General features: G+C 37.7%; 1 protein-coding gene across 5 annotated transcripts in view; it reads left to right on the top strand.

Annotated features, from left to right (window-relative positions):
- Window positions 1–14172, top strand: part of raly (RALY heterogeneous nuclear ribonucleoprotein) — a 130276-nt gene that overhangs the window by 92799 nt on the left and 23305 nt on the right. For 4 of the 5 annotated variants that reach the window (XM_026167344.1, XM_026167341.1, XM_026167346.1 and 1 more), the window contains 3 exons: window positions 4003–4166; window positions 9376–9495; window positions 12137–12312. In XM_026167344.1, the coding sequence (XP_026023129.1) occupies window positions 4003–4166; window positions 9376–9495; window positions 12137–12312 (460 nt within the window). The remainder of the gene's footprint in view (window positions 1–4002; window positions 4167–9375; window positions 9496–12136; window positions 12313–14172) is intronic. The other variant, XM_026167343.1, reaches the window with a different exon arrangement.

Below are 14172 nucleotides of genomic sequence, written 5' to 3'. Positions count from 1 at the left end.
CAGTGTTCAACCACCCTGCGAAGAAAACAAATCAATAGCTTGCACCCACTCACCTTTTGTCCACAATTTGGGTTCTCAAACCCATTTCGGTCCCTCCAGCTTCAAAACCATAGTTGTAGATTTTTTTCTGAGCTCAAGTGGGCAGACACATTTTGTTAACAGTTGGTGAAACATGCTGACCAGCTGGGCCACAGACCTCAGCACTGATTTACACCCATCCCATGTGTCAATCTCACTTTTTCACTCACATTTTTAAATGTAAAAATATTACAAATAGTCCAGGCTATAAGTATTTTTATAGCTTAAGAGTGTTCAGGCTGAGGCTGTGCACATGTGAAATAAAATACGATGACCCTAAAATTGAAAAATCTGAGTTAAGTGGATCTACTTCTATATCAAAAATGGACTCTATGAGAGAGAATGCTTCTGCTGTTGTCTTTTTCCCCCATTCTTTTTACTGTATCTTATTTATTTTGAAACTCATGACCCTACATCACCTGAGCTGGGATCAAAGTTTATCCACCTCCTAAAGTATGATCTTTACAGTAAATCAGGGGATCAGGGACTTTTTCTGCTGGGGTTTGCGTGGCCCAGCAGAATAGCTTTGTTTAATGGTGGTATTATGTTTTCATATTACACAATATGATTTACCATTTCATGGTTTTTATTAAGTTAGTGGAGGAAATCGCCATGCCATCTGGACAAATTATGTGCGATGACTATCAGCTCTTTGACTTTACAGTTTTATTGCTATCTGCAAAAATCTCAGTTTATCTAATATCTGAACAACTTCCAGGAGTGTGTAAATCTAGAAGTTATGGACTTTGTTTGGGCGTATTACTGAAAACAGACCAAAAAATGATGTTGCTTGTCCAAAAAGTTTCAAACTGCAGGCTTAGCAGGACATCCTGTGCAGGATAGCACATAATGTAGTAAAACCAAATGGAGTTCATTGTTCCCAGAGTGGTTGAATTAAATCACCATAATCCAGAAGGTTTCTAAAAAATGTCATTATTTTTCATGACCCGAATTGAATAACCAACACATGACATGTTTTCTCCTGGGTGTAAATAAAGATTTTGATTTAAGCAGTTAACTTTTTAACTGTGAGGTTCCTGGAACCCTTTTTCAGACTTGGGACGTTAAATTGTAGTAGTTCATTGCTCTCCCACAAACAGAAGAAATGGCCACATTCTTACCATTTAAAGTAAATCAGTGTGTTACGCAGAATGGGATTATGTTGTTGAGATTGCATTATAGAAATCTGCATAGTTTTATAAATTTATTACTCTTTAAATTATTCATTCTTCTCAGCGTTTAATACATTAAACAAGCAACTGTTGAGTTCCTGCTTTTTATTCAGCTACAGAGATCATTAGAGCTGGCAGTCACATCTTTTGCTTTTAATCTCGGGTTCTTTGGGATGGGAGTAAAATAAATACAAATATATTTAAAAACAGTAAAATAAATGTATGTAATAGATTATTTATCTGTTTCTCCTAATCAATGCACTTAATAAGGGCTGGCCTTTTCCTCATTATAATTTGTAAAGCTGCCTAAGGTTGTGGACTACACCTGAACCCACAAAACGAGTTCAACATGGCCAGGGTTTCTTACCATTAGCTAGCGCAACAAAATTTAAAACCTCAGTAAGAGATGATGGCTCTCAAGCAGATATAGAAAATATGTAAATGTTTACCTTTTTATGCGATAAAAGACTCACTGGCTTTAAATAGCCTGTATTTGTATAGCGCTTTACGAGTCCCTAAGGACCCCAAAGCGCTTTACACATTCAGTCATCCACCCATTCACACACTGAATGACGGCAAGCTACATTGTAGCCACAGCCACGCTGGGGCGCACTGACAGAAGCGAGGCTGCCGGACACTGACGCCACCGGGCCCTCTGACCACCACCAGTAGGCAACGGGTGAAGTGTCTTGCCCAAGGACACAACGACCGAGACTGTCCAAGCCGGAGCTCAAACCGGCAACCTTCCGATTACAAGGCGAACTCCCAACTCTTGAGCCACCATCGTCCATTTAACTGACATTCTGTCCCTACATTAGCCTGGTTGTTGCTAATCTTTGCCAAATAAATAACCAGTGGCAGATATTGCTAAATGAAGTTATTTCAAAACTATTTTACAATTCATAATTAAGAATCAACTTGTTTGGGCCGTCGTAATTCATTTCTGCTCCTCAGCTTATTCTGCTTATTCCAATTTGTTTAAAGACATTTGATGTTTATTGAATTGCCTCAGCAGTTTCACAGCATGAGCTCATGTTTCTTTTATTTGCAGCAACATGTTCAAACACAACTGAGATTTAAAATTGAAAATGTTTCAAAAGGTTTAATTTATTACAGATTTATGTTTGGCTGAACTGTAATGTAACCCAATTGTATTACTTTGGCAACATAACTTTGCATATATTTTTTAAACTTGTGAAACATGAAGTTCATAAATTTATTTAAGCCATCAGCAGACTGTCATCAGGGTGTACCACAAGAAAATGAGGCTCATATGTTGGATTTCAAAAAAGACATTTTTCCTCTGGCTCTTTCTGTGGACTCTTTCATAAAATGATAAAATGATGCCTGCGTAAATTATTTTGCCTTGGAATTTCTAAACCACTTTTATTTAGATGTCATGCTCAATAAAACACAAATGCCAAGCTTTGAAATTACTAAAGGCTCAAAACATTACTAAATCACTGTGTTAAAGCCACAGGGGTAACAAACTACCAGAAGTTCCACAAAGAAAGATCAAAAATATTGTTTTTCCACAATAGTAATAAAGTCTTTTTTCAAAGTGTTTATCCTCATAAAATCCAAGTAAACCATTTGCAACAGATGTTTTTCCCAAAAGCTCTGCTGAGAAGTTACAAGGCTAATAGAATACCTTAATAGTTGTTGTTGATTCTTTGCTGAGCAGTTGCCAATGGAAGTACTAAAAAAGCCAGGAACCTAATAAATGTGGCCATTAAATCTTGGTATTGTTTGGGTGATTTTTACGTATAGCTGTGAGCAGCACAGTCACAAAGCCAGACATTCTCAGCTTTACTGTCAGTTTTTGTTTTTTTTTTTGCATAAATTATTTACTTGAATGTACTTTTTTTCCCGCTTTTTTTAAGCAAGTTTCCAGACACATCCATATATCCAATCTCACACTGCTTCAGTAAGGCTGTCGAGGTCAAGGCTCTGGGGAGGCCAGTCCATGACAGATGTTGTGTATTTTTCTATCCAGGTATACTTGTACTGTACTGCAGCGTATTTGGGATCATTGTCATATTAAAAATTGAAGCTGTTGTCAATCTAATGTTTCCCAGATGGTGGATACAAATATGATCATACTTTTCTGAATTTGTAATTCCATCAATTTTGACAAGCTTCCCCACACCACTAGGTGAAATGAAGCCATAAACCATGATAGAGCCTCCACTGCATTGTACAGATAGCTATCTGTCAGATAGTTTATTTTAGGCTCCCAGTACATTCTAAGGCAAATTTTTATTCATAAAGCACATTTAAAACAATAAATTTGACCAAAGTTCAGCACATGAAATAAAGGATACAAGATACAACACACACACACATACACCAATAAATATCTAAAAAAAAAAATCAAAAGAATATAAGCGATAATACAACATCTAAAGCTTCCATCTTCTTTTTTTATCTTCCACGTCCAGTTTTCTCAAATTTTTCCGTGACACTCAACACACAGTAGCGAGGTATCCCAGGTTTTATGCAAAATACTATTTTATGCTGTCAAACTGTTTCATCTTTGGCATTTTTCATAGATTCAGCTAAAGATAAATGTAGTTTTTTTTTTAGCACAACGTCATTTTCAAAACATTGCCTCCTTATTTGACCTCTATTCTCCTATCTCAACATTTCCTCTTGTTTCCCTCCTTTTCAACCCTCCTTTCTATCTTTCTTTACTTTGATGCCCCTGCTTCCTTCTCATTCTTTCTGTCTCCCCTCACCTTCCTCTTCGCAGGTTGTTTGAGTACCGTGGCAGAGTGTCTCCTGTTCCACGTGTGGTGCCAGTCAAACGCCCGAGAGTGGCTGTACCCCTCGTACGACGGGTCAAGTCTCTGCCTGTCAAACTGCTGGCGTGTAACGCCTCCATCCTCCCAACCAGCAATGGCAACAAACAAAGATGTGAGTTTCAACGTGTACAAATGAACCATCAGCCAGTTTTGCTTTACAAGAAGCTGTTGTAAAGCATTGCAGTACCTACACCACATTAATCCACCATTAAAGTCTGATGTGTTGACTTTAGTTTGTCACTGTTTACTTTTCCAAGTAGAAGTAAAAATAAATATCAACATTTTAAGAAAGTAAATATGCACGTACATATATTGATATACAATTCTGTACATATAACTTGTTAAATTCTCAAATTGTCAGTGATATTGATTTTAGGAAAAACACACAGCTCTGTCACCAAACATTTTCCTTCTGACTACATATATTTCTTGCTTTTCTCTTATTCATTATCTCTTCTGGTTAAATTTCTAACCAGCTCCACCCTGTCTCAAACCTCCTCTTCATCTATCTTTCAAGCCCTGCTTTTACATGACATTGGAAGGCCAAAACATCAGGTTAATCCTTGTCTCTCTCTTGTTTTTTCTCTTGTTTTTTTTCTTTCCTTTTTTTTTACCAGTTGCCCATCACATGAATTGAAAGCATATTCAGATTCTAAACAAATTATGCAAAGGCCCTGTCAGCTCCCTGAATTTTTCAGTCTACGTAGAGCTCACAAAGCAATTTACATGTCACAGATTTAAGTGTCTTTCTGTGTATTCATTAAACTTACATTGCAAATTGTTTTAAAGAGAATAAACAAAAGCCTTTTTTAACTGCAGATTTTTTGGGGATATCAGAACAGGTTTTTTTGGCCTAATGCTCGCTGATATGAACTAAGTTTTGCTTGCAGTTACACAGGACATCCTTAAACAACTGGACCTATGGTCAACGGTATGACATTTTTATATTTCACATGATTTTAATTTGACTATTAATATTTACTACCGCTATTACCGCTCGTTTTCATACTCCCATATAGAAAAAGCCATTCATGCTTTTATTTGCTTTGGAGACTACATCTACTACCTCTTTTCTGGGCTAAATATGAAAAAATTATCTTTCTTGCCTCCAATTCAGAATGAAGTTAGAATGAGTAGAATAACCAGTCCTGGCTTCTCTACAGTGTTCCTATGTACTGTATATTTTGGGATTTATTTTTGTTTTATTTTGCTGATGACTTTCGTAACTTATCTGGGTCTGGCCCCGAGCTACATAGGAGAAATGTTTGCAGCCTTAGAGCTTGAGCTGGGGGCTCTTCTGTCTGTTCCAAATCAAGACTTAAATCTAAAGATGATCCTGCTTCACCGTCAAGGGACCTCAGCTTTAACACAACCCACATGAGGACATAAGCATATTGAGTGTAATGAAATACACTACATAAATAAAATTGCCTTAATAAAACTTTTTTTTTTTACTTTTTTTACTTTTGAATATTTCTTTTTTAAAATTGTTAATAAAGGATAATTAAATAATTATCTAGTAACGGCCCAGCTTTTAGATTTGTATTTACATGATGTGTATTCTTTTCTTTAAAACAATAAATCTTGGTTTTCTTGCTTTTTTACTTTAGATTTGTGTATCCTGTTTTGCATTCTATGCATTAAGTAAGTAAATTTTTATTTATATAGCAGTTTTCAAGACAGAGATCATGAAGTGCTTCACGACAAAAAAGATACCAGAGCAGTAAAGCAGTTAATGTTAATCAAACTCCAAAAAGATGAGTTTTAGTTGTTTTAGTGAATACTTTAACCATTATTACTCACTTCCATAACAATTTAGCACATTTCATGTAATCTTTAAAGATTTTTTTGAAGAATTGAAGATTTTACCTTTCAAGCTGCGATAAGCTTTTGTGAAAAGGCATCTATGTATACGCCGAATAAGACCAAAATAATAATTTAAGCTCTATCAATCATTTCCAAAAACTAATACATGGAAAGGGTTTTTTTTGTTTTTTTTTAATATTAAAACTATCATAGACAAAGCATAAGCATGGTCACATCCATCACAGCGCTGCCTTGAAGATACTTCCCTCCAGCATGGAAATGGGAAACAGATGACATTTTAACAAACCTTGGATTAAGTTAGGAACTTAGTTGTAGATAGAAGTGATATGAACTTCAGCGACTTCTGTGTCCAAAGAACTTTACTAACCCCCCCCCCCATTTTTTTAAATAAAGAAGTTCTCATCGGTTTTAAATGGTAGTATCTTTTGTTTTCCTGCTCGCTGTTGACCCCCTTCAAGAATATTGTCTGTGCATTTAAATTCAAAAGAATAGTCAAAATTAGTTTATTGCATCAAATACAATAGATGCCAGTATCACATTTAAAATATATATAGTCATGTAGCTTCATACAAAAATTATTTTGTTCTATGAAATAAATAAAAAAATGCTGTTACATACAGCTACATGTGGCCTTTTTCTTTTTTCTTTTATAGTATTCAGTTTATTTCTGTTTCCTGCGGCTTTAAGAGAATACTTAAATAAATAATAATACACTCATATTATTAAGTTATCACTGTAACTATAAAAAAACAGTTCTTCTTTTATTAACATAATGTTTTGTGAGGATAATAACACATAATGTTTTATTTTCAGTTCCGCCATGTTACAGTACCATGTTAGAATACCCAATTCTCGTGCAGCCTTAAGGGTTAGCGGGTTTATATGAGCAAAATGCTACAGGAAACTAATTAAATCAAATTCAAATTTCAGCGGGTCTTTGTCATAGAAAGGAATGGTACATCATTACCTTCGTGGTACAGTCATGAATTGGATCCAGAGTTGTTTTTTTGGTTCTGGTTCTTCTCACACAGCTGTCCAAAGAGGTGACACTCTCCAGAATTCAGCAGGCGCCAGGCGTGGGTTGAACAATGCGGATTAGCTGAATGTTGGCTTGAGCTGACGTCACAGTGTGTGGGCTGGGAGATATTAAAGGCAGATTCTGGGTCCCTTTTGTTTGAAGTCAAATAACTCTAATAAATTCATTAATCAAAATTAGACTCTTTAAGTGTGAAAGGAATCTCATGTGCTGGACAACAAAATAACAATTCTCCAGATAGGGCAGCAATAATGTAGCAGAAACTGCGTTGCTCGGGTCGATTCTTTGTATTGAATTGAGCTTGTGCTTATTCGAGCTTAAAGATCAAAAAGGTATACATAAGTTAGTCAGAGAGAAAAAGTCAGAGTTTTAGTGATTGTTCATAAAGTCTTCAGTAGAATAAATGTAAGACCAAAATAAAAGCGTCAGACACCAGTGTCTAATACCAGAGATGGAATAAGGCAAAAAGCCATGGCAGCACAAGCAGGCAACGGAAGACTGCCAGGTCTTTTATCGCCTGGGGTCTAGAGTCAGAGCAACCTTCTAAAAGAGCCTGTGTGATAAGGCTTCGGGTTGTGCCTGCATGTATAACTTGTAATGAACAGACAAGCCGTAAAAGGCGGGGGGGATTCTTGGGTTTGTGTGCGAGGGAGAAGGGTGGAAAGAGTGAAGACATGAAGTCCTGGTAACAATTTAATTTCATTAATCCAATCATCGATTTCTGCACGACAAGCCATCTTGTCTACTTAAAAGAAAAAGTGTCTTTTTCCCCAGTCCTTACAGCAACATACACAGCTTGAGTGCAGCTTGCGTCCAGTTGCTTCTGGTGAAATCTTTACAATCTTAACAGCCATCAAAGGCAAAACACCCATTAGATCTGAAAACTTTTATCTTGGTGATTCTGTATGCTGTAAAAAACAGATCTTCCCTAGAGGTCGTGATAAGTGGTAAAGAGAAACTAATGCCAAGTCACTGCAGCGATGTGTCGATTTATTACTAGCTTCTGGCAGACCTCTTATCTCAAGGTTTGTCTTTGTGTGTGAGGCTGTGTGTGTGTGTGTAAGATCACTGAAAGGTCATCAAAGGGTTCAGCTGTCTTATTTTTATGTCAAACAGAGATGCATCTTTTGGATTTTTGGATCTGTTCCATTGCCTTTGATATCTTTATTGTAGGAATAATAAAGGGAGCATTTTTCCAGACAAAGAGTCTGTCGAAATTCAAAGTTGAAAACAAAAATTTAATTGCCCCATAGGTTTAATAGGATTAAACAAAGAGGGTGAGGTTGTCACTACTACATTACAATAACAATAAACTTTGGCTGAGAGAACCAAATTGTCTGCATTTAACCTTATTCAGGGAGGCATGGCTCAGCAAGGTAATGCAAGCAAGGAAAGAAAAAATGATCTATTTATACAGTATTTTTCACAAACAAGAGTCACAAAGTGCTTTAAAAAAGAGGCACACAAAACTAGAATTTTAATACAATGTAATACAAATACAAATACAATGTAAAACTAAAAGAAAATTTGGACAACGGAGTAAAAGACCAGAAAAGAAGGACGGGGGCAGAAGTGAGGACACAAGAGGTACGCTGGTAGAGTTAAAGGGGGAAAATGGAAGGCTAAATAGAAATAGTATAAAACTTGAGTAGATTTCCTCACATTTCTATCTTCAAAACACAGACAAGCTTTCATCCATTTGATCAGAAAAATCTATTACGTTTCAGAGAAATACATCAGAATACTTTGATTAAAGAAAAAGATGAAAAAGTTTAACATTTACTGAATAAGACTGTAATTCATCACTTTGATCCACAGCAGGATATTTGTCTGTAATGTCATAAAATCTGGCACAGATGCTCATGAATCCCAACACACGACTCCAGATGTTCTTGGTGATCCCCTGACTTTATCTCCGGTGCTGCTAACACATCAAGTTTTTGACTAGCACATGATGAAGATCAAAATATATTTACGGATTTCCATCAAAGCGATCAGAAGAGGGACCTGATGTAGCCAGGGCCATAACTTTGGAGACAGTGACACATTTCTTGTACAGTTTTGTCGTTGTACATCACCGCCATGGATTTTAAATCAAACGATCAGGATGTGATTAAAGTGCAGACGTCCAGCTTTCATTAAAGGAGCTTAGCAAAAGTTTTGTATTGCCTGCTTAGAAATATGAGATATGAGATCAAATCAAAGAGAATCTAAATGTTTAGGGGGGGGGGGCACTTTTTTAAAGGAAAAAAGGCGCAAATGAAGCTTCAAAATAGGATCAAAAATGAAAGACATGTTACTGTCATAAAAGGAAAAAAGATAATTTAAACAATAGAGAATGTTTAAAAGTGTGTGGATCCACTGCTTTCTTTGCAGGCTTATCAATCAGGACATGGACACTTACATCCCCTCTCACCTCCCTCCCCTCTGTCTATGTTTGTCTGTGTCTCTCTATCAGCAGTGAAAGGCACAGAGCTTCAGGCGATAAAGTCAGAGTTGACTCAGATTAAAGCCAACATCGAGGCTTTGCTGGGCAGACTGGAGCAGATCACAGAAGACCCACACATAGCTGCCACAGGTGACACCCCCACCCCACACACATACATACCTTACATTATAAATGAAATCATTCAAGGAATTGGAACTCTACAAAACCAGTGCACACTCTGATTATGCTAATCAGAGTTAAACAGTAGTAAAATAGTAATGGTCAACTAAACAAATGCAAACAATTACCTCATTTTCAAGGGGCCTTGACTTTGTCCCTGCGATTTTGCACTAGCTGAGTAAAATCAGTCATTGAACTGTATAGGTCTTCCTTGAACCTTGGAAACCATTATTTGTATCTGTTATTTTTCTTCTTTCTTTTGTGTCTTAGTGCAGCCTTTTCTCTTATATCAACATTGTTTCCACTTCACCTCCAAGCAAACTTGTTTCTTGTATAGAGCAAAGGGGGTCTAGCTGGTAAACAAATAGTATGCAGACTGGAGACAGCGAGCATGAGCCTTCTGATTTAAAATGAGTCTTATTTACTAACATACACATGGCGGTAAGACAAAAATTGGCCGGTGTGCACGTGTCATAAAACTGAGCAATTTTGCATGCAGACTCTTTTTTTTTTCCACATCATAAGAACATTTCCATACACATATTATATGAGGGGCCATTAAATTTAGTAATATTTGTGTGCTTACTGAGAAAGCTGCTCAAGATCACCAGTATCAAGGTTAGAGCACAGTTTGTTTGTTTGTTTGCTTTTTGGTGTTTCCAACCAACCTTGGAGTCTGTCCTCTTCAGGAATCAGAATTAGTAAAACAAATAAAAATATTTTCCTGGCAGCCACAGTTTGTAAAGGGAGCAATGGTGGAAGTCAGATGTAATGGGACTTTTTCTACTTCCAGAGTAATCACAGCATTTGAATCGTTCCTCTTTTGCATAAAGCTTATGGTTAGGACTGGATCCCTCTAACTAACCCTCGCTTAGTTAAGCTTAAATAGGCCTAGATTACAGGGAGCTCCACACAACGCATGGCCCCAGTTTGTTTGTGTTTGTTTTCCTCACTCACCTCTTTCCACCTTCTCGTTTTTCTGCGTTTGGTCATTTTTCGTTTGTATTGTGAAGTGCTGTCCATTTCAGTTTTCCAGCGTTTGGCTGGATTTGAGTTGAGCGTATAGCCTTGTACACTTCAGAATTCATCCTGTTACTCCAATCATAAAATCTAGTGATTCACTTCCAGAAAACTGTATCCTCCATGCTTATGATCATGAGATGTTTTTTTCCCTTCTCCATACTTTTTTCTTCCCATGATTCTTGGTTTCATCTGTCCAAACATGTTTTTTTTGTTTGGTTTTGTCTCTGGGGTGTGAAGGCTTTTTCTTCTGCATAACCAGCAGTTTGCAGCTTGTTGTAAACCCTCTGTATTTAAAGCTGAATTCTCATTGGAGACAACAATGCCTTCACCCTCAAGACTGTTTTTGACTTGACTAGGTGTTGTGAAGGTTTTTTCTTAACCGAGGAAAGAGGAAAGGGAAAGGAAATTCTTTGATCATCCACTTCAGTTGTCTTCTGTGGTCTTTCAGGCTTTCTGGTCTCACTGAGCTGGCCAGTGAATTATTTCTCCTTTAAAATGTATCACATTGTTAATCTGGCCAAATGTAAAGTTTTTTGCTATCTTCCTGATAGTCCATTTTGTGTTTTCAGCCTAAGAATTGGCTCCTTCCCTGGCATCAACCTCTCCTTGGACTTCATATTGAGAATTTCAGTGGATAGCCAACAAACACAAGTTGAATGCTTTGAATCAACATCATGTGTTATTTTCAAATAACCTCACTAGGCCATGCATACAGTATAAATCAAAGCCTTATAAACGATTTTCTACTTCACCGCTCAACTAAACAAAGTAATGGTAAGTGTTGATAAAATAACCATCGGCCTTTATATTGGAAAAATTTAGAGAGAAAAAAACATGAACAAAGAATCGTTAAAAGGACCGAATTGGTCAAAAGGACTAATCACTGCAGTAAAAACTGTACCAAAATGTGATTACAATACTGACTATAAAAAAAAAAAATAATAATAATAATAATAAAAACGTAAGAAATGCAACGGCACAAGCAAGCAAGTCCAAGATGAGAAGAAATCAGAAACAGTTGACTTGTATCCGTACGAGGAGTCTGGGATGCAGCTTTAGAAACACAAAAATGTTAGTGTCTGTGTTGCCTGATTCCAGATTTCTGAATGGCAGCCCACCTTTGAAACTTTGCCAAACAATTCTGAAGCCTGCTTTTGCTCTTTTCCATAGATTCGGCCTATGCACAAGAGGAAAGTTGCTAAGGATGGCTGGAACCATAATCCATTTCTTTTAACAAGATTACTGATGCTTACTCACTTTCTGTACTTACATGAAGATGTCTCTTGATTTGATTTACTGCAAGAGGGGTAGTAACAATAGCACTTGCCTGACTAAGACCATTGAACTGTTATCCTGCAAAAAAGCAAAGCAAACAAAAATTACTCCTTCATTCTGGATTGAATTTCCATTCTTTCTTTATTATCCCATGAGGCCTATTTTCAAATCAGATTACCCCGTGAGGACGGCCGTGTTTTCTTTCCTCAAAGACATGGATCATCAGCATTTGTAAAATCTGATCTACAGTTTTCGCAGTTGCGACATGTCCATCTCACGTTTGGGTTTCTTGTGTGTGTTCGCGTTCATGCAGATTTGATCAATACAGAGGAGTGCAAGAGTGAGGAGGCATGGCAGGGAGGGGAGGAATCAAGTTCAGAGCTTGAAGATGAGGATGAGCAGAGACAGAACAGCGAAGCTGAAGAGGAGGAGGAAGATGAAGAAGAGGAGGAGGGAGAGCACACACAGGATGACACCCACAACCATATGGTGAGTTAATGTGACAAACAGTAGTGTGACTTCTTATTCACACAAAGATGATTTTAGTGCAGGATTCAACCATTTGAGCCCTAATTAGTTCATTTTCATCAACATAATTCAGTTATATTTAAACAGTATCAGTTTATAATAACAGTCATTACAAGATGCCTTATATATAGGTAAATATCCTCCAATATTACAGACAGAACTGCAATCATCAGAGTATCTTCTATCATTTTCCCTGCATTACATGCATCTTATTATTTTACACTGATACTACATACATTTAGAGCTTCTGTTGGAACTGCAGGATTTTAAACACATTTAAACTGAATGACAAAAAAATAATAAATAGAACAAAATTACAGTCCATCCCACTATATATATGTATATATATATATATAGAGAGAGAGAGTCATGGGTGGTTTGGATTCATAGGAGTTGTTCAAGGAGAAAAGGAAGCACTGACCCTTTCCTTCTGTCTTATTATCTCATAGTCAGGCATACAGTGGCTTGCAAAAGTATTCGGCCCCCTTGAACTTTTACACATTTTGTCACATTACAGCCACAAACATGAATCAATTTTATTGGAATTCCACGTGAAAGACCAACACAAAGTGGTGTACACGTGAGAAGTGGAACGAAAATCATACATGATTCCAAACATTTTTTACAAATAAATAACTGCAAAGTGGGGTGTGCATAATTATTCAATACTTTGTAGAACCACCTTTTGCTGCAATTACAGCTGCCAGTCTTTTAGGGTCTGTCTCTACCAGCTTTGCGCATCTAGAGACTGAAATCCTTGCCCATTCTTCTTTGCAAAACAGCTCCAGCTCAGTCAGATTAGATGGACAGCGCTTGTGAACAGCAGTTTTCAGATCTTGCTACAGATTCTCGATTGGACTTTGACTGGGCCATTCTAACACATGGATATGTTTTGTTTTAAACCATTCCATTGTTGCCCTGGCTTCATGTTTAGGGTCGTTGTCCTGCTGGAAGGTGAACCTCCACCCCAGTCTCAAGTCTTTTGTAGACTCCAAGAGGTTTTCTTCCAAGACTGCCCTGTATTTGGCTCCTTCCATCTTCCCATCAACTCTGACCAGCTTCCCTGTCCCTGCTGAAGAGAAGCACCCCCAGAGCATGATGCTGCCACCACCATATTTGACAGTGGGGATGGTGTGTTCAGAGTGATGTGCAGTGTTAGTTTTCCACCACACATAGCGTTTTGCATTTTGGTCTCAACTCCTATGTGCTCTGGTCTCATCTGACCAGAGCACCTTCTTCCACATGTTTGCTGTGTCCCCCACATGGCTTGTGGCAAACTGCAAACTTCTTATGGTTTTCTGTTAACAATGGCTTTCTTCTTGCCACTCTTCCATAAAGGCCAACTTTGTGCAGTGCACGACTAATAGTTGTCCTATGGTCAGATTCCCCCACCTGAGCTGTAGATCTCTGCAGCTCGTCCACAGTCACCATGGGCCTCTTGGCTGCATTTCTGATCAGCACTCTCCTTGTTTGGCCTGTGAGTTTAGGTGGACGGCCTTGTCTTGGTAGGTTTACAGTTGTGCCATACTCCTTCCATTTCTGGATGATTGCTTGAACAGTGCTCCGTGGGATGTTCAAGGCTTGGGAAATCTTTTTGTAGCCTAAGCCTGCTTTAAATTTCTCAATATCTTTATCCCTGACCTGTCTGGGACTTCATGGTGTTGTTGCTCCCAATATTCTCTTAGACAACCTCTGAGGCCGTCACAGAGCTGCTGTATTTGTACTGACATTAGATTACACACAGGTGCACTCTATTTAGTCATTAGCACTCATCAGGGAATGCCTATAGGCAACTGACTGCACTCAGATCAAAGGGGGCTG

Source organism: Astatotilapia calliptera, chromosome 5 (genome assembly GCF_900246225.1).
Source record: "Astatotilapia calliptera chromosome 5, fAstCal1.2, whole genome shotgun sequence".
Taxonomy (NCBI): Eukaryota; Metazoa; Chordata; class Actinopteri; order Cichliformes; family Cichlidae; genus Astatotilapia; species Astatotilapia calliptera.
Note: the sequence above shows the minus strand (reverse complement) of the source record. Positions and strands in the feature narration are given on the sequence as shown.